At 53.8% G+C, this 23,758-nt stretch overlaps 1 protein-coding gene across 4 annotated transcripts in view; it reads right to left on the reverse strand.

The window, feature by feature from the left end:
- The window catches only part of Myt1l (myelin transcription factor 1 like), a 126,976-nt gene extending 104,218 nt beyond the window's left edge, over positions 1–22,758 (reverse strand). For all 4 annotated transcript variants that reach the window (XM_027937824.2, XM_027937823.2, XM_027937821.2 and 1 more), the window contains exons 1-3: positions 22,704–22,758; positions 22,534–22,567; positions 22,245–22,307 (exon numbers count right to left, since the gene is read on the reverse strand). In XM_027937824.2, coding sequence (XP_027793625.2) covers positions 22,245–22,307; positions 22,534–22,567; positions 22,704–22,758 — 152 coding nt within the window. The remainder of the gene's footprint in view (positions 1–22,244; positions 22,308–22,533; positions 22,568–22,703) is intronic.
- Positions 22,759–23,758: the final 1,000 nt, after the last annotated feature.

The following is a 23,758-nucleotide window of genomic DNA, read 5'->3' on the forward strand; positions in this document are numbered from 1 at the left end:
ACGTGGTCTGCAGTGTAGGGAAGGACGTGGTCTGCAGTGTAGGGAAGGATGTTGGTCTGCAGTGTAGGGAAGGAGATTGGTCTGCAGTGTAGGGAAGGACGTGGTCTGCAGTGTAGGGAAGGAGATTGGTCTGCAGTGTAGGGAAGGAGATTGGTCTGCAGTGTAGGGAAGGACGTTGGTCTGCAGTGTAGGGAAGGAGATTGGTCTGCAGTGTAGGGAAGGACGTGGTCTGCCGCGTAGGGAAGGACGTTGGTCTGCAGTGTAGGGAAGGACGTGGTCTGCAGTGTAGGGAAGGACGTGTTCTGCATTGTAGGGAAGGATGTGGTCTGCAGTGTAGGAAAGGATGTGGTCTGCATTGTAGGGAAGGACGTTGGTCTGCAGTGCAGGGAGGGACGTGGTCTGCAGCGTATTTCAAATATGGATTTTGGGGGAGGGGATTACCAGGTGCTGGACCACTGAGCTGCCTCCACAGCCCTTTTTATTGTTTTAGAGGCAGACCCTCGGCTGGTTTTACGTGTGATCCTGCGGCCTCAGCCTCCAGAGTTGCTGGCATCCACAACTGTGGCCGCTACGCTTGGCTCGAATATGGAATCTGTGAAAGATCCTGAGATTTTCTGGGGCAGCTTTCTCATGTTTAGTTCACATCTGACCCTGAGTCAGTTTGAGATCCATGGTGACCCGTCTCTCTGGCGGACCTGCTTAGGTGCGCCCTGAAGGTGCCCAGCAGTGTCAGTGGGAGCCCAGGAGGCCTGCTGCTCCTCAGGTCCCCTAGGCTCAGGGTCGTGGTGGCCACTGTCTTGCCATCCTTCTGCTCATAGCTCTTCTTTGAGTGTCAGATGCCTGCTGGTCTGTGCAGAGCTCTGCATCGTGGGCTCTCAACCAGCAGTCACCAGGCCCACTGTCAGCCCAGTCCCAGGATCCTGAGGGATGACGGCAGACAGCGCCATGTGTCTTCTGGGACGCTGCTTCCCTCGGGTTGGCAGTAGGGGCTTCTTCAGGGGCAGGAGGGCCCCTCTCCCTCTCCCTCCTCGCGCATGCCCAGAATCCACCCTTTCAGGACGGCACTGGTGCAGACTTGGAGACGGCCATGCTGCAGAGCGCAGAGCAGGACAGCATGGTCCTCTTACTCGTGGCTGCAGTAGAATGACTGGGATTTTGGAAGATGGTGGGTCTGGCTGTGAGGACATTTGGGAGCATGGGCTCCAACTGCAGAGCACCACAGAGGTGGGTGTCTGGGTCCTGAGGTTATAGAGGCACTCTGTCCCCAGAGAGGGTTCCTGCCACCTGCTCCTCCTTGTGGGGCAGCAGGCACAACCCCTGCCTTGGCTGTGCCCCATGGCACTGTCCCGCCCCAGGCTTCCAGTCCATCAGTGTGCTTTGGAGAAGCCGAGAACGGGGAGGAAAGAGAAGAGAGGAGGCAGCAGCATAAGTTGTTGACCAAGACAGAAAACCCAGGTGTGATCATAGAAGCCAGGTGGGCATGGAAGGCACAGGTGTGAGCTCACCTGCCTCCAAAGCCACGGTTCCTACTCTGGGAGTGCCTGGAGTCCAGCAGTCGCTGGGTCTGAGTGCATGCAACATGTCACAGGCCATGGGAGGTAGCTGGGTTGTGATGTGGAAGCGCAAGGCTTCCCTCCTTAACATGGGGTACACACCTGGGCTGGACCTGGGCCTCAGCTTGCCATGTGCTAGGAGGATACTAAAATCTTAAATCGCTTCCTTCCTGCCTGTGTTCCACCTGAGCAGATGTCTTTCCTTGACTATACTTTTGCAAATCATTTGGATTCACTTTCCAGCCACCGGCATTTGCTGGCTATAAAGGCCCAGTATTTTCCTGCCACTTCACCTGGTTGGTTGCTTAGGGCTTTCACTAGGTCCGTTAGCCTGAAATGCAAACAAAATTGCTTGTAGTTGCATACAACATCCCTTTGTCCTCTCTGTTTGCCATTCTCACTGACTGTCAGTTCCTGGTGTCTGGTTTCAGTGTGACAACAAATTCAAACCCAAGACACATTTCGTCCTACCACAGGGCAGTGGGCCCTGGGGGGAAGGAGCCTGTGACCAGGGCGCTGCTCAGATCCGCAGAGGCTCTTGGTTCTGAGAATACAACCTAACGCAGGCTGCAGAGGCCTTGGGAGGCTGCTCTGGGGCGTGGCTTGGGGTGTGCCTTCTGCGGAGTCCACCTTCTGTGAGCCTGGAAGGAGGGAGGGTGGGCCTTGCCCTCGTCCTCTGCACCAGGAGGGGATGTGCGCAGCCTGCCTGACTCTGCAGTCACACCCAGCTCCAGCTGGGCTCCTGTCTGTTCACACGTGCAAAGCCACAGTGCTGGAATGTCCCAGACTGGGAGAAGCAGGTGGAGTCGGCCGGAGCTGGAGGCCCTCGGGTGAGGAGCTCGGCCTTCACCCTCCTCTTCCCTGTGCAGAGGTTCCAAACTCAACTTCCTCCTTGGGATTCAAGTCACTGTCGCATTCTGAGTTCTGCTTCTCCAAGGTGTGGCGAAGCTCCCACCAGCTGTGGTTCCATACTGGCCAGGCACTCTGCAGGGTTTCCCGATGGAACAAACCAGGTTTCTCTGTGGATTAGGAAGGAGTGCCTTTGCTGTTCTGGGGCGGGCCTGGGGCCTCACACCGCCTTTCTCCTTCAGGGGGTGGGAAAGCGCCCCTTGAACTGGTTCTTGGTCTAGGAGCTGCAGGATCAATACAGTAGCCACCAGGCCTATGTAACTATTTGATTGAAATTAAAGAGAATTATAATCCAAACCCTCTCTTGGATTTGTCACATTCCAAGTGGCCACCATTCTGGACAGCAGACAGACACGTCCATCATCAGGCAAGGCTTCCTGGACGTTCTTCTAGAGCTCAGCAGACCCTCTGGAGCATCATAGTGGTTCCATAAACACCCACCGAAGGCAGTGGGAGGGCAGTGGGCATTGCGGGGAAGGATCTGGGGGCCAGGGGAGGAAGGGCCTGGACTTGGGCAGCGGCTTAAGACTCCTGCATGGAGTTAGAGCCCAGGAGGCCCCAGCTGGCCCTGGCTGTATCCTGCATGCCCACAGCCCAGGCAGACCCTCCCACCCCTGAGGAACATGGTGGAATTTGGGGTCAGATGGGCCCTGAGGGTGCCCTCGTGGCCACGGGCTTGAGCACACCCCAGGCTTAAATGCAGCTCTGAACACTAAGTCAAAGTCACAGATTTCAGTGTCACTCACACATTCTGTCTTCCATTCTCATCACCTGATATACAACACAGATAAGATGGAATTGTGTATCTTTTACACACAGTCGAAACTTCAAGGAGTTAGTACATAGGACTACTCATAAGAGTGTGGCAGCTCAGTAGCCTCCTGTTGACAAGACGGCCTCTAGTAACATGCCTAGATTGTGTCCACAGTGATTCCTACCCTGGACATCAGGCATGAGACCCAGCCACGACTTACATCACAGATCACGGTCCTACCCCTGTGCTTTATGTACCGCGCAAGTACATGGATGGAAGAGACAGTCCGGAGTGCTGTAAGTGGAGTGAAAGGAAATACATGCTACATTAGACGAGAGACCTGGCCTCCACGTTTTAACCTCAAGTTACAAGTCAAGGGCTGCATTCAGCTTTCTCCAGGGTCCTCCCAGCCCCTCCCTCCTGAGTGTGGCTGTGGATTTTTCCAAACAGCTTTTGGTTGGTGAGGCTTTCTGACCTTTGTTCTTAACCTGTGTCAACAGGGCCATCTGGAGCTCCCCCGTGAACCCCCTTGTCGGAAACTGCAGGTGTCACATGCTCACAGCCTGATTTCCGTGACCTTGAACTTGAGGCTGCATGATCCATTAATAGAGGCAGGGGATGCAATCTCTGAAACTGAACCCCAGGTTTGGCCGCATGTCCTCTGCTTCCAAGTATGTGGTAGAGCGGCAGCAGGTAAGGCTGGGGTGACATCAAGGACCTCCTGCCTCCCGGTCAGAGGTGCAGAGGTGCCAAGACAGGGCTGAAGGACAATACTCTTCACACGTAGCTTGAAAAGCATCCACTAAGTCAAGGTTGAGACTGTTCCTTTGCAATAATAGAAATGGTGTCTGACCTGATTCTGGAGTGCCCAGTCATAGCCACAGCTCAGCCTACCCACAGTGGTTACATCAGGGCTGTGTTCTCCTAAGCTTTTACACACTATGTCTGCCAGACCCTCCGGATGACCCTAGGTGGACATCCCCCCCACCCAACCCCGTTCGGAGGGACAGATGCCTGGAGCACCTTCTTCAGGCTTCCCAGCCAAGCAGCACTGGCCGGCTCTGCCGGCCCCTGTCCGTGAAGGCTTGCTTCCTGGTTGCTAAGGTGGTAGGCATAATGCCTTCCTTCTTGTTGGGCCCTGTGAGGATCCCTTGAAACAACAACAGCTTTTGTCTGGGAGGAGGCTGGGCACTTGTACACAGGCAGCCCCAGTCGTGATGCCTGGGGTTCCATGGGTAGAGGAGAGAGGGATACGGTGAGGAGGGCCCGATGATCTGGAGTGTCCCGTGCACACCCGTGAGAGAAGACTTGGACATCACGTAGCTGAGGGCCCAGGAACGCGAGAGGTGGCCGCTAAGTCACCAGCTGGTGGCCACCCTCGGGCAGCTCCGTGCTTCCTCTCAGACTCACTCTGAGCCTACAGGTCCCACAGGCTCATGGGCAGGGGCTGGCGAGCCTGGGTCTGTTCTGCTGTCGTCTGCTCTCGTCCTGGACAGAGTCGGTGTGTCTTCTGACCACTAAGCTTTTAGAGGGTCGCTCTTACAAATGTCCAGAACAGCTACAACACATAGAGGACCTTACAAGTGATTTGAATCACTGAATTATTAAAGGGCCAAGATTTCAAACTTCCTCCTGAACTCTCTTTACAATGACACACAACCAATTAAACCTATTCAGTTTTAATTCTATATCAATATATTTCCTTCATTTTGTCCTTTTATCATTTATGTGGGTTATTTACAAAGAAAATTGTACGTGTATATATATATATATATATATATATATATATATATATATATATATATATATATATATATGTCTATATATGTATATTTAGTTTAAACTTGATATAAATGTTCTATGCATTAAAAATATTCAAGAAAAATTTGTTCAAAATGTTTAGTTGGTTCTCCTGCCGAGGAGATTTGAACAAATCTCTGTTTCTGGATGGCAGAGACTTGCTTCATATCTTTAGAAAAGTCTCTTTAAATTACATAGCCTGTTAGAAATGTTTGTTGCCTTAAGCAAAATAATTCAAAGTCAAGATAACAGTGACTTTAATCTCCTTCAGCCCAAGAACAGTTTCTTCCAACTGGGGAGAAAGAGTAGGGAGGCTCTGGAGTTTCTGTGCATCCCGCACAGGACGTCCCCAGGAGCCCGCGGGGCAGACTCAAGTGCACCACTCCAAGCAGCTACACGTGCACCTTTCACTCCTGAATGCCACGGCACACGCCTCCTCTTCCTCTGTCCCGTCAGCTGAGAGGTGGACGGGGCCCACAAGGTGGGCAGGGTCTTTCTCCCACCTGCCCAAGTCCAGGAGGCCCTCTCCTCCTTGCTCCTGCTCCTCTTTCCTCCCTCCCAGGCAGCACCCCTCCTGAGCTGGCCGGGAAGCAAGCTCCAGGTGGGAGCTCCAGAACTTGGACAGCTGCCCCTGATCTCCCTCCAGGTGGCCCTGGGCTGGCCGGCAGCTGGCCGGTGTGGAGCCTGCTTCTCCCAGCTCTTCAGCAGAATGGGAGGTCGGGCAGGTCGGCAGTGCCCAGGGCTGTGCTGGCCTTGGCTGGACAAGGGCGGCTAGGGGCTGGCCTCCAGCCTGGCTCTGTCATTGGTGCCTCTTCCTGGGCTCTTAGCACAATTCCTCCTGTCAACTGGGCCATGTCTTCGACTCTGTCTTTGGTCCTCTTGAGCTTTTATGTCTTGCTATTTTTATTTTCTAAGTTTCTTAGAATTCCTGCTTTCTAAATAAACCATTTTTCCGTTTCTTTGCGAACACTTTCATTTCTGTTGGGCATTTTCTTCTCTGTGCCTAATCTGCTCTCTCCTTTCTAGAGCTCTCCTCACATGTCTAGTCTTTAGCTGTCCATCCTCATTCAGGGAAGGACAGTTGACAATGACCAGAGAGGCTATTGGACTCCCCAGAGCAGGTCTCTCAGGTTCCACTGGAGGGCACACCCTGGCAGGTGCCACACCAGGAATCCAGACCCGGAGACCACTGGGTCTCCATATGGGGGTGGGGCACAGATAGAAATCCAGCCCTCCTGCTGGCCCTCGGCAGTCTGAGTGACATGGGACAGGAGTCCTCCTGGATTCCCCCTGGAGAACAATTTCGAATCTGCCTCCTGCTCACCAGGCCTTGTGGAGGAGAGTGGCAGCGGTGTCTGTTCCTCACATAAGCCTACGGACTTTGCCTGCTCTGAGACCCAGTTTTGCCTCAGCTTCTAGATGCACCTGTACCAAGGACTGTCCAATGCTAAGGGTCGCCCAGGGACAGCAGGCTGCCACTCAGGGTCTTCGAGGCCAGCAGAAAAGACAGCTGTTTCAGGGGTTGGGGCCACTGGTTCTGCCAGCACTGACTGTCTCCTCGGCCCCACATTCTCCTCTTGTGTTATTCTGACCCAGGTGTTTCTGCCTTTGGAATCGAGGTTCCTTCCACCAGTGGAGTGAGCTCTGCCTAGCAGCAGAAGCCGGTGAGTGTGTGCCCTTCACGTTGACTCTTCCCACACCATCCGATGGCCACAGCACCTCACAGCTAATGTTCTCGGGGTCCACGTTGCTGTTCTTGTCCTGCATCCCCTGCTCAGCCTGGCTCCTCTTGCCTGGAGCTTCCTGTCCCACAGACCCTGTAAGACCCCTCTAGAGCTCTGCCTCTCCTTCCAGCCATTCCCAGTTATCCCAGAGCCCAGGATGGTTCATCCTACAAACAGTGCCACCAGAGTTAGCATCTCCTGTCAGCCACCTGGGTCTCCCTGATGACTTGGGGGGCCTGTGGTGGTGCCTCAGGTTACTGTTCTGCCCTTGACTTCAGGACCCTGCGTGTGTCACTTTCCTTGGTCCCACTGTGCCCTGCAGAGGGACAGGCGTTGAAGGTGGCTTTTGTTGGTTGGTGGTGCTGACATTGAGCACTGGCCTGTGAGCCCTGGTGCCTGGCTGGGTTCTACCGGTGTGTGGGCTTCAAGGAAGTCAGTCTATAACACAGCACTGACCGTCCTTCCATTTGTAAGTTCAGAATGTTGAGAGTGTTAGGACAAACTTACTTCAACTGCTGATCCTTCTCTTGCAGCGACCCCAGCAGATTGGACTGCTGTGCGCATGTGCTTAGGCTCCCAGGGGCTCCTCAGTGACGTCTTATGTCAGCAACAGAGCTCCAGGGGTTTTGAGGCCTCCAGAAGTTTCCAGTCCCTCGGGACTAGTAACCAACACACCACTTGTTAACACAGCATTCCCACAGCAGTGGAAGTCTGTAGTGGACAGGACACTTCCAGTCACTTAACCCGACTTTTCACCTGGACAGAGGAGTGGCCCACACAGGAGGAAGCACCCCTTGCACAGGACTGAACTTGTGCCTCCCGGCACGTCTTCTGCCAGGTCAGATAAGAGCCGAATCCACATTTGTCAGAAAAGATCCTTTTGTTGGGGACAGATCACACACTCCTTCCAGTGAGCGTCCTGGTTACATCAGCTCAAGGGACTCTGATGGAAAACTGCTGGAAATGATACCAGAGAGCAGCCAGACGGCCCGGCAGTGTCCACTCGTCTGTCTGAGGTGTCGGGTTGATGGGAGGTGCCCCTGTGGAAAGGTGCTGCAGCATAAGGCATGGAGCTGTTTCACACAGGCAGGAAGAAACACCCTGTCTGTGCATCATGGCAGCTTCCTGGCAAAGGTGGGTCCACTTCCCAGCGTGGCAGTGACCCTCACAGCCTCTGCTCAGGGTTCTTGAAGTCACCTGGCTCCACAGCCAGGGTCACAGGAACCAAGTCAGATAGGAGGAACTGAGAAATGAACCGTATTCCTTCCCAGAGCAGAGGCAAAATAGAGAAAAGCCAATATTCCCCGTTTTTCCTGAAAGACACACTAAATGTCCTGCTGCAGATGGCCCAAGACAGAGTACTCTGTCATGACTTAAAATCCTGGCAGTGGAAGGACAGGTGATGGAGAAATGCCACTGAGCATTCCTAGGCCACAAAGCGATGACCTCACTTATGAGTATATGCCAGTGTGGGCATGTGCGTGTGCACACACTCACACACACACACACACACTCACAACTCTCAGCACACATGGATACACAGAAGTGCAGCACTGAGAAATGGAGGCTCTGACTCCATGTTTATTGAGCACCAGGCTACAGGTAATGAGCCCTGAAATCTAGTCATCGCAGAGAGGATTCGGAAGTGCTTTGTGATGGCCTCTCCTTGTTCCTGGGGTCTGTCATGCTTAGATGCCAGCTGCCGTGTCTGTGCTGTTGCTCGCCTGGGCACAGGTGTCCTGGCATGCTCTTCTGGTGTCCCCTGGGCTTCTTCATCGTGCACACTGCCCCCTCTGGCCACACTCGGGAATGCACCTGGGCTGTGTACCTGGTCCCGGACGCTGTAGTGGAGATTGTGGGTCTCCACTGCTCCTAGCACAGCTTTCTCCTTTGTCAGAGCTGGGTTGACAAAACTCTTAGATTTTCTTGAGACAGTGCGCACCAGTTTTGAATGGACAATTTTCCCTTACACAAAGTAACCCCAGAGAAAGCAACAGGAAATTCCTGTTTATTTCCAACAGGGTGGAGTTGAACCTTATGGGAAAGGTGCTCTGAGGACGACTTCCTCCGGTCAGGGTCTCTGTTCTCTGAACTCTGCGACTCTATTTGTCTGTCCACAGCATGTCTGCCTTGAGAGCAGGGAGGAGCCCCTAGCCTTGGGGCTGCCCAGTCTGGCTGCAAGGGGGCCAGGCCCTGGACAGTCCCTGCTCAGAGGGCACATGGCCATGTTGAGCCTGCTGCCTTGCTTAGGTCTGATTCACGGGGCAGCTGATATTTTTTATCATCTATTATTTATTATCACCTATTTGTTTCAACCAATTTCTATCTTCTATCCCAGCCTCCACCATCTACCTATCATTTCTCTATGTATCATGTATGATCCCTACCCATGACTGTGATCCCTGTGTACACACACACATGCCTGTGTTGCTCCTATGTACCAAGCCACCATCATCTACTTATCGTCTCTTTGCTGGCATCTCTGTCACCACCATCTGCTGTCTGTCACCATCTGTGTCTTTCTCAGTCTCTGTCATCCCTCTCTCCATCATTCTTCTCTCACCTTTCCACCCACCTCTCCATCTCTGGTCACCTGTCCTACCTACCTGCCTACCCGTCTGTCGGTCGACCTCACCTATTTCTTTTCCATCTGCCCTTCCGTCTGGGACAAGCTGCAGTGGCAGGGCAGCCACCCTCTTTCCCCAGCACGCTTCTGGAAGCCCATGGGGCATCTGTCTGGTCTCAGGCCTCTTAGCAGCTGCCAGGCCTTTGGGAGCACAGGAAGCAGCATGGTCTTGCGGTGTGGCCTGGCATACAGGAGGCCCTCAGTGTGGCTTTTGTGATTTATCAAGTGCATCCATCCTCTAGAGGACGCGAGGAAGCACTCTGGTGAGGAGGCCCCAGCCTGTCTCCAACAGTCCCCACGGGCACTGACCACTGGGGACCCAGGGCCTCACGCCCATATGATATGGCCCACACTGCCCAGCACCCTGTGGAAGAGGCCGTGCTTCTGCTGGACAGTCTTCAGCGTAGCCAACCTGGGACAGCTGCCGTTCTTGTGGGCGAGACCTGAGCCCTGGAAACTTCTTTTTTCAGAGAAATGCCACACTTCTTCTTTCATTCTGCAGGAAACTTGCTGAGTAACCGTGGTGGATGCTCTCAGCCTGAATCTCACTGACCGACTCCAGCTCCTCAGCAGGCTGGCTGTCCATGATGCTGCTGCCCTGTGCCTGAAGCCACCTCATCATCTCCACGTTGACAGTGCTGAACAGGACTTCCCACCAGCGTTCTCAGGTACGGCCGCCCTCATCTTCCTGCGATGGGAAGACCACCCTCAGCCCTGGGGCAGCTCCCAGACCTGCACTGAGGAAGCACTTGCAGAGGGTTCCAGCCTCTGCCTCCTCCCAGGGACTCTGCCTCTGTGGGCCTCGGTTCTCATCCACTGCAGGAAGGACTGATCAGATCCCCTGGCCTTCAGCTGCATTTTCTGGACTCATGGGATGTTGAAGGGGTGACTCAGGCCCTCACGGAGCCTGCTAGGAGCTTGGTGGCTCCTACTGCCGTGGGGTTCTTTGAATTTTCTTAAAGTGGGTCAGTCTCCCAAGTTGAACCCTGACAGCCCTTTCTGAGGGTCAAGAGAGCTGTGTGTGCAGAGTTGGAGCTGTGGATATGTTGGTTCTCAGTGTCAGACCAGGGTGACATAAAAAAATCACAGGCGTGATATCATCTGAGGGGAAAAGCCCAAACCAAAACAACAGCACCCAAACCAGAGCCTAAAATGAAGAGGCAGGTGCAATATTCACAGCCATTCAGATGCTCCTCCCTACAGTGAGCTCTTGGGCTTCCCGGGCCTCACACCTAAAGACTGCCCAGAGAAACTCAGTCTCTGAAGGAGTCCAAGCCCGGACCACCCCAGTGCTGCCCCTTCCTGTCCTCTGTGGGATCCAGGCACCCTCCTGCCAGCCTCTGTGCAGCCGTCTTACCTCTTCTGTCTCAGGAGCAGACAGGTCCCCATGAAGGCAGGGCCCAGACTTGCCGGGGCTGAGGTGCCTTCAGGTGCATTGGCCCTGGCTGCATGCCAGCCTGCAGCCCATGTTCAGGGAGGCACCTGCCAGGTGCAGGTCTACAGTCTGCAGTGACTTTGTTTCTCCTAAACTGATTCTGCTGCAAAATCAATGACTTAAGGCTGGGTGGGTACCCAGATCAGTCTCATGGTATTCCTAGTCCTTCTGGAGTCTGAAGACGTAGGCCGCCAGTGAATCTGTGAGGCTGCGCCACGTGGGCTGGCTGGAACTTCTGCCCTGGGGGGCCTGTACCTCTCCTTCCTGGCTGCCTGCTCAACCTCTGCATACGAGTTCCTCTCCCAGGTATCTGAGCTGCTCCTCTCCCGGCAGTCTCTGGGCCAGCGACCACACCCTGGCTGCATAGTTTCACCTGGGTGGTATAGCGGATTCTGTTGACCTCAGCCTCCTTGGGTTGAGGAGCCGCAGGCAAACAGACAGTCTGCAGCACCCTGTTCCCCACCTGGACGTTCTTCAATCCTCCCTGCCTCCCTCCCTTCCTTTATGTCTATTTTCCTGACAAGGTGAGGTCTGGACAGCTCATAAGCACAGAGCACTTCCAGGCCTGGCTCCCTTGTGCGTTCATCCCCAGCCATCTGAGCACAGGTGTACACAGGCTGTCTTCTTGTGGACCTCGGTGGAGGGCTCCTCCTCCAGCTCCTCCTGTCCTGACCTCTGCCCCTGTGCCCGCGGCACCCCAGGTGGCCTTCTGCTCCAGCAGCCTCTGTTCTCCGCCGCCACCCTGGGCTGTTGCCTTCTTTGTCTGCACTGAGCTCGGCCATGCTTGATGTGCTGCATTCACAAGTGGCACGAGTGGAAACAGAAACAACTTCCCAGGACCTGTCAGCATCCTGGACTCATGGCTCCGTCTCCTGGTCAGAGGCTTTGGGATCCTGCAGCCCAGGAGGGCTCTGCGCGGGTGCTTTGTCTGAGCCTCCTGCTCACCTCTGGACACACCGTCTCTGCACACCCCTGCACATCTGGGTACCTGTGTGCACCTGTCTCTGTCACATGATTGCTTGGACAGCACACCATCTTCTGGGGAAGGGCCATCTCCTTGTCCCTAACTATTAGATTCTGATAGAGAGCTATGTGTGCAGTCAGCACTTAATAATTGGTGTAACAGAACATCTTCTTAACTACCTGTAGTCTTCTATGATCTACCTGAGATCAAACTTGCCTCCATGTGATTCTTGACCAGTATTGTGACTTCTGACAGGAAGGAACATGAGTTGACATTCACCTGGCTCAGGCAGCCCTGCCATCTGCTCAGGCCTTCATGGTCTCACCGCAATGTGCCCATATGTCTGAAGTCACCTGTAAGCACTGTGCTGGGTGTGCCCTTCTCACGTGTCCCTGGGCCACCCATGTGTCTCCAGAAGGCAGGGACTCTAAGGCAGCCCTGTCAGACCAGCAGTGCCTCCGCATGGTCGGTGCCCAGGGGGTGTTTGTGGGCTCACTGCCTGCTGGCTTCAGGTTTGGGGCGGGATTGGGCAGGGTGGGGTCTGCAGAAGGAAGGCACCCTGCTCCTACGTCCTTCCCACCATTCTCTCAGTTCTGCTCTGCCGGGCTGGTCCCCAGAAGTCACTATCACTCGAGGGGGCAGTTTCCACATGCTGCTCAGGATGTCTGTCCCTCCCACCTGTGGTCCCAGAAGGGACGATTTGGTTCCCATGGGATGCATGCCCCTGCCTGGGTGCCTCATTGCAGGTGGCCTGGGAGATGAAGGGAGTCTTCAGGGTCCACTCCAGGGGTTCCACGATGCTGAGGGTCTTGGAGGAGGCCAGGTGGGCTGGGGGAGGAGGGCGGAGGTCTGAGCAGGATATGGCACTCGAGGGGGCAGGGGAGGGGCTGAGGAGCTGCTTTCCATCACCCATGGGGACCCTGCTCTCATCAAAGGTGGTGGCCTCTCTGCCTGCAGGCCTGAGCCTTGACTCAGCCATAGGAAGCAATCATGCCCAGGAGGGAGGGCTCTAACCATTCCATCTTCCAGAATGTTCTGGCAAAGCCAGGGCTATATAGATGTCAATCCTTAAAAATGGTATTTTTAAACACAGGGCAGTTCTTTTCTTGATGAGAAGGAGGTACTTTAAAAATGATTATACTTTATGCTCTCTATAGAGGATAGCAGGACATTTGACTTTCTCACTCAGGGGAACAGAAGCAGGTCCAGTACTGCAGGAAGCACATTTGGAATAGCCGAACTCCCATGCCCTTGGCCCTGTGACTGTCCCTACAGCATTCTACCCCAGGGAAAAATCAAGGCCCTAAAAACACTGGCAGAGAATATTCTACCACATTGAATATAGCACAAAAAAGTTGAGAAGAAATCTACATCAGTTTTAGTGATAAGAAAATAAAGTACAGCATGAGCATCGGATGGAAGTGAGCCAGGAAAAATTAGAATATTTAATGACATGGGAAGGCTCACGTTAGGTGAAACAAACAAACAAATGCAGAATTGCATCTAGAGCAGGAGAACAGCTCGGGGAAGAACAACAAAAGCCCTAAAATTCAGAGAACTAACATCGACAGAGGACACTGACCCCTGGCCCAGGTGCAGGGTGCCCAGCTGAGCTGCCATGTCCTTGAGGGTGATGGAGGCCAGTCCCCTGTCCCATGACCTCCAAGGTGATGTCAGTTCTTCCCTAAGCACAGGAGCAAGTCCCTCCGGTGTTCCTGTCTGAGCCACCCTAGGAGTGCTCTTTGGCTCCTCTTGCCAACACGCCCTTTGGAGGGCCAGCGAGGGACACTGAGACAGCCACTCCTCTCCTGCTTCTCAGATTCTCCAGTGCTTCAAAACTGGACAGTCCCTGGAGCCTCTGCTCATCCCTGTTTGCCCTGAGGCTCCCTGCCCCACCCCTGCGGTGAGCAAGGCCCAGGGATGAGTACAGAGATGGCTGACCCAGGGTGGGGACTCCAGGCCAGGTCCCTTCCACATTCCTTACAATTCACATTGGGTTAATTTAGGAAGCTTCTCTGCCAGAACCACACCGGCATCAGGGAAGGTGGTCTACTGCTTCTCAGAGCCCTAGCCCCTCCCTGTTTACACGCCTGCCTGTCACTCTCTGAGGTGGGCCGGGGCCGGGGAGCAGGAGGGCTGGCGAAGCTAGGGGAAGAAAAGGCCATCTGGGTCGGGTGTGGGCTGGGACACTGAAGACCACCGAATCTCAATAGAGAAGTGCCTGTGAGCTGTGGGAAGCAGGAAGTACCCAGGAAACACCGAAGCACAAAACAGGCCTTAGCAGCCACCCTTGGCCTGTGCCCTGGTCATCCCTGGTCACCCTGGTCATCCGGGCTCCAGTGTGCGAGAGCTGACTTCAGCACGACGGCCAGCACCAGCAGGCCACTGCAGGAGACCTGCCTGAAACTGTGACCTCTGCCAGCCTCCACCTCTAGCCCAGCCCCAGGACCCAGGTGCGGAGGCCCCTCCCTCTGGGGATGGCCTGCATTCCCCCTTGCAAGAGGAGGGGGTTTCCTAAATAGTCTGTCTCCATCTGGCACCTGCTAAAGTCTTCTGTGCCCGGAGGAACCCATTCACCCTGAGTGGCTGCCTCTGCCCCCTAGGCCCTGTGCTCCCATCCTGCTGCCCTGCCAGACAGAGAGGAGAAAGGGGGAAGGAGGAAGTAGCTCTGGGCACCTGGGACTAATTCCTGCTGCAGGGGATGGGTGGGGAGGAAGCACCCTCGTCACACAGCTGGAGGGGCCGCAGCAGGGCAGCTCCTGGCCCGTGCTGTGGACAGGCAGTCCCAGCACTGTGTGTGACCAGCCGCCCTCTCCACCCCCAGTTCTTGTCCCTGGTGAGGTCTGCCAGCACATGACGCCTCTGTCTGCTGGTGGCGAACGTGACCCTCAGATTCCACTCCTCTGCGCCTGCCGCTCCCTGAGCCAAGAGCTCCTTCAGAAGCACGGGAGGGGCCTGATTGGAAAGGCGAGAATGAGTGTCGGTATCCTGCATCCTGCTGCAGCAGATGCCTTCTGTAAGAAGAGAATCTCCTCTAGGAGGCTCCCTGTCCCTGCGCTCTCTTCTCTCCCAGAGTCTTGGGACATGACTCCTCTGTGTAGGAAGCATCTCTCTGGGATGTCAGACATAACAGCCAGCAGTGACGACAAACGGATCCCTCAGAGTGTGCTGAACTCGGCAGCTGGTGCTCAGAGACCGCTGAACAGGAAGGGGTGGTGCACAGAGAGGCCATGGAAGTCCGGAGGGCCCACAGGTGCAGGGCAGTCCTTTCCAAAGAGAGGACAGGGAGGGCCCAGGAGGTCTGCACCGTCGCCAGCAGGCAAGGGGGTGATTTCCAACTTGGCTGCTTCTTCTGCCATCCACGGGGCTCTGCCCAGAGGCTGAGGGCAGGGAGGGCCTCAGCCCAGATGGTGGCAAGGTGGCACTTGGGCCTTTTGGTGGCTAAGGCCAGGCAGTGGCTGTACCACAGGCCTGTGTGTACACCTTGCCCCAAAGCTGTTCTCATGTTTTTAGCTGTCAGTCAAGACGTCAGGACAGACTGAGTGCTCAGTCCAGACCTGGCCCACAGGGTGCTCCACGGCACGGGTTCCTATCACGTCACTCACTGTCTTCAGTGTCTTGTCTGGAAGCCCTCACGATCCTTTCTTTGAACATTGAGTTCTTCCAACACACATTCAGCTTATCCAATATCAGAAATGTCCCCTGAAGGGCACAGCCTGCTTGGGTGTGTGGTCTCAGATCCATGGTGGAGTCCCAGTGTGCTGTGCCGCAGGTGACAGCCACACCCCCCCGACATGGAACTGACAGGCAGATAGCAGAGACAGTAGAAGACAGACTGCTGTCAGAACAGTGGCCAGACTCTTGTAAATAAAGGATTTGTAGTGACATTACTAGCTAACTGCCACCACATTCCAAAAGTGATGCCCAATTTTGTGATTGCACACACAACTGGAGCAGAGGCGGCCCTGGGCATCCACTGCACCCCAAATAATCCCTAGAGTGCAACATCTTGCTCCAAGTGCCCATGCCATGCTCTCAAGCAATGCTGAGAGGTCTGTCCTGACCTCTGGCGTACAGCAAGAGGGGCCAGAGCAGGATGGGCGTGCCATGAAGCTCCCTGGTGGGTGATGGCCCGCACAACGGTGTCCCACAAAGAACCACGGGTCTGTCTGTTCCTGTGGACATGAGTCAGCGCCAAGACTGGGAGGGGGCTGCCTGCACAGGCTCCCTGGTGAGCGCCCACGGCGTCCTGTCGTGTGTCAGCGTCCGTTAACGAGAGCACCCGCAGATACTGCGATGCATGCACGTACCCAAGTGGGTCCTCCTTCCCACACATGGGGCCTTACTAATTAAAATCAGCTTTGCAATTAAATGTGGAGAATTGTGTTAAACTTTCAAGAGGGGCTAGGAAAAAAAAAGCAATTATTTTTGAGGTATTTTATTTCAGCGCAAATGGAATTTCATCTATTGGAAGCCAGTGGAAATAGATGAGGCAGGCGGGCCGTTTCCCCCTCTTCCTCCGTTTCCTCCTCTTTTTTCTGCTTTGGATCAGGGATGCTCCTCTCCCTTGCCAGTTGCTATGCTCCAGTCTCTCTCAGCCGGTTCCTGGCTCTGTTCCAGAGCTTTTAGTGAGTGGTCTCTGTCCAGGCATGAACCATATCGCCTGAGGCTGTTGGCAGGATCCAAATGAGGCCCGCACACATCAGGAAGCAGGCTCCCGCGAGGACAGGCACCACTGCTGCCCTGGCAGTCACGCGGGCTGGGAAGGTGTGGGAGGAGCAAACCCGCAGAGGACCCTGGCCACAGGCCAAAGTGATCCAGTAATGTCAGGGACAAAGACAAGCTGCCCCTGAAGCATTAAGTGTACAGTTAAATGTTTCAGCTCCGAGTTCTCTAAAGTGGGGAGGTTTGAACATGACCCAGCACTATCACCTCAGGGGGTTGGTCCGCGTGCAGCCTCGCAGGCTAAATTCGGGTCAGATACTTGGTCAGACACCTATGCTCAACAAATAGTCAATAAAAAGCAGCTGTGAACGGTAAATATAAATAAAACCTATTAAACGTCAGAATCAATTCAGAAGGATCACAAAACACAGGTGCAAAGATCCAAGATCCGTGCACTGATCCAAGATCCGTGCCCCTCTGGCATGGCAAGCTCACCCAAAAATCTAAAAGAAGTAGCAAATCCCATCCAGTCTGCATATCACTATTGCAGATGAGGCTAAAATTCCAATCCTGCCCATTGCTTACCATTGTATTATAGTAAATTTTAACAAATTTTGATAATTTTTATTTTTAATTTTTAGTGGGAATTTCTTTGGGAAAATAGAAAAAAAAACCTTCAAGTACAATAAACTGACCATCCCTTGGGGGCCAAGGGCAGCCTCTGGGAAGCGCTCTGGCGCTGAGCTCTTCAGGGCCAACCTGGTGTCAGGTCAGGCAGCCCCTGAGGTAATGGCCGTGCCTCCTGACGGATGGTGGCACATGCTGGAGCAACCACAGTGTAGGGAGAGGAGAGCTTTCTCCAGACAGAGCCCTGCTCTGCCCACAGGTGCCAGTCTTCCGTCTGTGGGATGCCACAGTAACACGGGGATGAGTCCCACCCCAGAGCCGACCTTCCGCTGGGGTTTGGTGGGGAGTGGGGAGCTGAGTGGCAGCAGGAGCCCAGGCTGGCCTCTGCACTGAGTGGCTGGCTCACAACAGGCTGCCCGCCTGGGCCTGGAGCCACCTTGGAGCCTTCCCTGCCGGGCAGGTCAGGAGAAGAGTGACTCCCTGACCTGATCTGGTGGCTTCCAAGTACCCAGCATCCCAGCGTTTCCCTGCACCCCGTTGGCCCGGGTGTCACTCTGGGCACACGACGGGGCTCGTGTCTCTGGCATTTCAAAGCTCACGGGATCACAGCCAGCCTTCTGGGGCTGGAGGAAGTGCAGGTGTGGAGGCCATGGCTACCAGGGCACATCCTTCCCGGGTCCAGGGACCTAAACCCAAGAGACCTGGGGTGACTGAGGCAGAGTGTGTGCCCCTGAAAGGGGTAGCTCTGTGGAGGGACCGGGTGTGAGGTGCATGAATGTGTCCAGCTACCTCCGAGCATGACCTGGTGGAGGTCGCGAGCGCTGGGTGGTGGGACACTGAGCCACCTCACAGCGGTATGGTAACGAGAGCCAAAAGTCAGAGGCCAGGCTTACTGTGCGCAGGAGAGACAGAGGTCGCATTTGGGTTCGTGATACAAGAATTACTTCTCGCCCTGGTTGTAAATTTCATGGTGTTTTGTGATATTATATGCTACTAATATGAAATCTCAGTTGGGAAAAACAAATGGCAGATGCCTGTGTCCAGATACTAATGATGTTTCTGAAGATAAATATATGTCACAGTTGTACTTTGTAGGAGGCTCAGCCTAATGTAATACTTCACAAACCCTGAGAGATGCTGAACTTCCACATTTAACTGCACTTGAACAAAGGCTTACCAGCTACTGCAAATACTTCATGAATTGTTAACACAAATAAATATCTACAAATATCTTTTGTTCAAAGATACACCTTTGGAATCAATGTAAAATATTCATGAAACAAATATTATAACCTTACTCCTACCCGCCAGTTTTAACCAGGATCTTAAATTCTGCATTCCATGGATTAAAATTAAGAAAGTTTTTTCCTCAGCAAAAGAAACAATGAAGTGAGGAGAGAGTCTACATATTGAGAGAAAATCTTCACCATATGTACCTCTAATAAAGCATTAATCTCTAGGATATATAAAAAACTCAAAAAATTTAACACCAAAAAACAAATATCCCAATCAACAAATGGGCTAAGGAACTGAACAGACACTTCACAGAAGAAGAAATACAATTTATCAACAAATATATGAAAGAGTGCTCTACATCTCTAGCAGTTAGATAAATGCAAATCAAAACTACTCTAAGATTTCATGTCACTCCTGTCAGAATGGCAATCATCAAGAACACAGGCAACAATAAATGTTGGCAAGGATGTGGTGGAAAAGGTTCACTCACACATTGCTGGTGGGACTGCAAATTGGTACAACCACTATGGAAAGCAGTATGGAGATTCCTCAGAAAATTGGGAATGAAACCACCATTTGACCCAGCTATCCCACTCCTCGGGTTATACCCAAAGAACCTAAAATCAGCAGACTACATCAATGTTTATAGCAGCTCAATTCACAAAAGCTAGACTATGGAACCAACCTAGGGGTCCCTCAGTAGATGAATGGATAAAGAAAATGTGGTATATATACTCAATGGAATATTACTCAGCTTTAAAAAAGAGTGAAATTATGACATTTTCCAATAAATGGTTGGAGTTGGAAAATATCATGCTAAGCAAAATAAGCCAATCCCACAAAACCAAAGGCCGAATGTTCTCTCTAATATGTGGATGCTAATTCACAATAAGGTGGGGGGGCACTAGGGAAGAATAGCATTACCTTAGATTAGGTAGAGGGAATTGAAGGGAGGGGAGGGGAGGAGATGTGGGATAGGAAAGATAGTGGAATAAAGCAGACATTATTTCTGTAGGTATCTATGTGACTGCATGACCAATGTGACTCTGCAACATGTGCACTCAGAAAAATGAGAAGTTATACCCATCTATGTGTGACATACCACAGTGTATAAATGCATGCCACTGTCAGGTATAACTAATTAGAACAAATTAAAAAATTTTAAAAAATCTGCATTCCTCTTTCAAAATATTGTTTCCTCTCTCAGGTTTCATTTGGCGGTTGATTCTTCTTGATTCCCAGTTTCTTACAAATCCACAACCCTCTGTCCTTCACACAGGAAAAGAAAACAAGCCGTCCACCCCAAGGCTGCTACCAGAAGTTCAGAGCGACCCCCGGGGCAGCAGGACGCGGGGGGAGAGCACGAGGTGGCCACACTGAGACGTGTGACGCCGGGGCTCTCTCATGTGAAAGCAAAGGGGGAAAGGTGGGTGGCTCATCATGTGCCTATCATCCCCCAGGATGCTGGCCCCCGTTCTGCCCCACGCTACTGCCTGCCTCTTTGGTGGGACTTGGCCGTGCCAGGAGAGACCCTTTTCACTTGGCCACAAGTGAGGGGACACATGAGCAAGGTGAAACTGGCCTCAGGGGATACATTGGTGACAGTGTCTTCTTAAATGACTAAAAAGGACAGATGATCTTGCCGTGGCCAATGCTGAGGTTTCTGCTTCTCCTCTGAAGGCACGAGGTGCCAAGCCACACCAGGGACCCCCAGGCCAGGCCAGCACTGCAGCTGCTCTAGGCAGCTTGAGCAGGTGACGGACGCAGCACAAGTAGCTGTCACAAAAGTGAACTTTGCAACTGTAGAATCTTTTAAAACTGTAAAGAACAAAGACAACAAAGCCAGGTATACACAAAACCTTCCGAATCTCTTGAAATAGCCCTCGTTATAAGATGCTGACATTCATGCACCTTTGGCTACAATAGGCAGCATTTTTTTTTTTTTTTGATTTAAGAAATGGAATGTCATCCTTTAGCTAAAAATCACTGATGCTGTACAGGCATAAACATAAATAAATCCTAGGAAACCTCCCTGTGTACCTCAGAGAGACCCCCTGCAAGTCTGGACAGTGGCCTCTCTTCTGAACGGCGCTGGGTCCTACACAGCAGTCTGCACCCCCCTTGCAGCCAGGGACACAGGGTCCTGCGTGTTGGCCTCCTTCCAGGCCCCATGGACACCTGGTGGCATGGGGGAACCAGATTCAGTTGTGCATGCTGGATAGTGGGGGCAGTTCATTCCCGACTACACCACACCGGGTCTCCTGAAAGCGCGTTTCTGCGGCGGTACTAGGAATCCTAGTAATGACGGGGGAGTCATGGTAAAAACACGACGGTGCTGTGTAAGATCAGGCAGAACCTGTGCGCAACAGTCCAGTGTGGCTCCCCACCAGCCCTCCCACACCCTGCCCAATTAGCTCCCTGAGATTCCTGGGCCTCTGTGGCCACATGCGAGCACCAAGCTGGGAGGAAGGCGAGGCCCCACTGTCCAGCCCCATGGACAGCAGCACACGGGCTTCCTGCAAGGGCACCTCAATCTGGTGCCAACTGAGTGCACCTTGGTGAGGACATGGGTATCTGGGGAGAAGTAGGGGCAGAGGCAGATGCTCTCTGCATACACCAGGGGCTGCCAGGCCTAGTGTGCCCATCGATGCCCCTGCAATCCCCTGCAGGGCACGGAAACCAATGTGTTTTTGAAATAATTTTGGGGGAACTTCATGTTTTTTTTTTTCTTCAAAACCGTAGCTATAAAATTATACCTAGCGTATATTCAATTAAAACTTTGTAGCCAAATGTAGTAACTTCTTTTTGTAGCAGAATGCAGCCGTTTGGCTCATGATGTGCTGATCTGCTTCTGCTGGAAACAGAGCAGCCCTGAGCCTGGAGGCTGGGAGCGCACAGGCGGACATCCTGGCCAGCACCCCAAGCTGTGCCTACGTCAGCGACACTGTCCAGCAAGTTACTCTCTCACGCCACAAGAACAATAACAAAATTAATCAAATTTAGTAAATTAAATAAAAAATTCCTGGTGGGGGAAATGTCTAGTGACCCTTTGGCAAGTAACCGGGTGGCAGACGGCCCTTTCTTCATGGCACTCACTACCTGGCCACCTGCTTGGCTACCACAGCCTTGGGGAGTAGTTTGTAATTTTTCCTTTAATTTCACTAATTGACAGCCAAAATAATTGCTTGATTTCACCCGTCACTTACTGTTCCACTGAACAGGCAGGGGGAGAGGTCACCGAGAGCCACTGCAGCCCCACGCAGGAGTGGTGGTGTGGGCCTGGCCACAGAGGGCTTTTCAGGATGGAGCGAGCTCAGTCCTCAACCCAAATCCCGACAGTTAGCAAAGCACCCCCAGGAAACCCTGGATCTCCATGAAAGGCCAGCCACGTCCAGCCACAGGCCATGGGAAGGCGGGGGCTCCTGCTGGGATGAGTGTCCAGCCACTAGGCCACTGGCCACCTCACCATCTGCACACCCATCATAACTGTCACTTTCCGCCATATCTGGCTGCTGTGATCTACCCACCTGGCACCCCAGACTGCCCTCACCTGGCAGCTGCCCAGGTGCCAAGTTCAGGCTACCTTTCCCAGGTCAGTAGGTCCCATTTCAACTTGTCTGCTAAGGTTCGCTGTCTTGCTGCTACTGCGAGGAGCAGATGGGAAGGAGGAGCCCGCTCTCCCCAGGAAGCCCTGGGCAGCCCTGGTGCCTGCGTGCTGAGTGGGTGTCCTTGATGTGTGTGGTCCCCTGGGGCATCATCGTCTGCCAGAGTCGGGGTGGCTTGTGTGGTGAGAACCCCCTCCGAGGCAGAAGGCTGTCCGCATGAGGGCTTGGCGAGGCGAGGGGAGGAGCAGAGGGCATGGCATGCAGCCCTCCCAGAGCTGCCCGCATCTCCACCGCCAGGCGGGCAGCCAGGCACCACAGACAGCACAGCAAGCAAGGCAGGCATTACCTTCTGTGTCTGGCGTACTTGCCACTGACATGGCCACTGCCGTCACAGCCAGGAGTGGGACAGCTGCAACAGGAAAGAAGAGGTTACCCAGCAGCCACGCGCCACGGCTCAGAGGAGGAGGCGCCCAGACAGCCACAGGTAGGGGTCACCGCTCACTAGCCAGTCTCCAGGGCAACGTCATCAGAGCGGCAGGGTGTGGCAGGCTGCGGGGAGCTGAGTGCCGTGCCCCACTGCAGGTGAGGGTGTCTGCAGGGCAGGTGGGGGCAGGCCTGACCCACAGAGCACTGACCTGAACAGCTCCTGTATGGCTGGCTCCACGGGAACTGCAGAAAGATGGAGAAGAGGTGAGCTGTATCATCTATCATGGGCACCCCCCCAGGAAATCACCAGAGGGTGTTGGGGGTCAGGATCACCAAAGTGACCAGAGGACACAAGTGACTGCGGATGCAGGGGGCCTACCTCGAACCCCTTTGGACCGTGTGCGATGGCGCTTCTCCTCGGCGTCCACATCCATCTGGGGACAGACGAGCAGCATCAGAGTCCTGGCCCTGCAGTGCAGCCCAGAGGGTATGGAGCTGCCCCCACCCAGCATGCTGTCCCCGGGGCTCTATGGAGCAAGGCTACGCAGGGCCGTGGCAGACCAGGTTCAGGCCCTCCTTGCAAATCATTTTAGGAATAGTCTGCTGACCTGATCTGGTGGGAACATTTAACTGGGAGGCCTCCACGCTCTGCAGCAGGGTATATATATGTCCATCAACCCTGAGTGCGAACTATTCACTCTCTTCTCAGGGCCTTGATTAGACACATCTGCGTGATTCTGAGGTGTGCTTTGTACCCAGAACGTGACAGATAGGCCAAAGAAGGTGTGCCTTCTCCCTGTGAGGGGAGTGTGCCAGGACAGAGGGTCAAGAGGAGAGGGGACGCTTCAACAGGGTGCTTCCACTGCCAGGTACGTGCCTGGGACACTGAGCTTCTGAATCCAGACACACTGAGGGTGGAGGTGGGCGTCCTGAGCACCCTATGGAGTCCATCAGGGCAGCATGGGCAAGGTGATGGGGGCAGAGCCACCAGAGTCTCAGGCCACCTGCAGTGGCAGAAAGCTTGCCATTTTATGTGCTGCCAAAACCGAGGACGCCTGGAGGCCAGGGCAGCCGTCACGGGCCTGGGGACCCAGAAGTATGGACGAAACCCTATTCTCCTAAGGGATTCAGAAAGGAGCTCCATGTTTTGTGAGGGAAGTGAGTTGCGTCACGCTCCCCGGCTGGCGTGATGGAGCCGGGTGAGGAGCAGGGAGGCTGGAGGAGATGGCGTCGACCTGAGTCTCACAGGTTAATTGGGAGCTCAGGGTAAAAACAGGAGTTGTGAGGCAGAGATGCTGGGAGAGGGGCAGGATGTGAAAGACCCCCAAATCTGCAAACATGCAGCCGGCTCCTGGGAGCCCAAACTGTGCCTGGGCGTGGTGACCAGGCTGTGGGACTTCCTGCAGTGGGCACGTGTAGTTCCTGAGAAGGGCA

Source organism: Marmota flaviventris, chromosome 14 (genome assembly GCF_047511675.1).
Source record: "Marmota flaviventris isolate mMarFla1 chromosome 14, mMarFla1.hap1, whole genome shotgun sequence".
NCBI classification, from domain to species: Eukaryota; Metazoa; Chordata; class Mammalia; order Rodentia; family Sciuridae; genus Marmota; species Marmota flaviventris.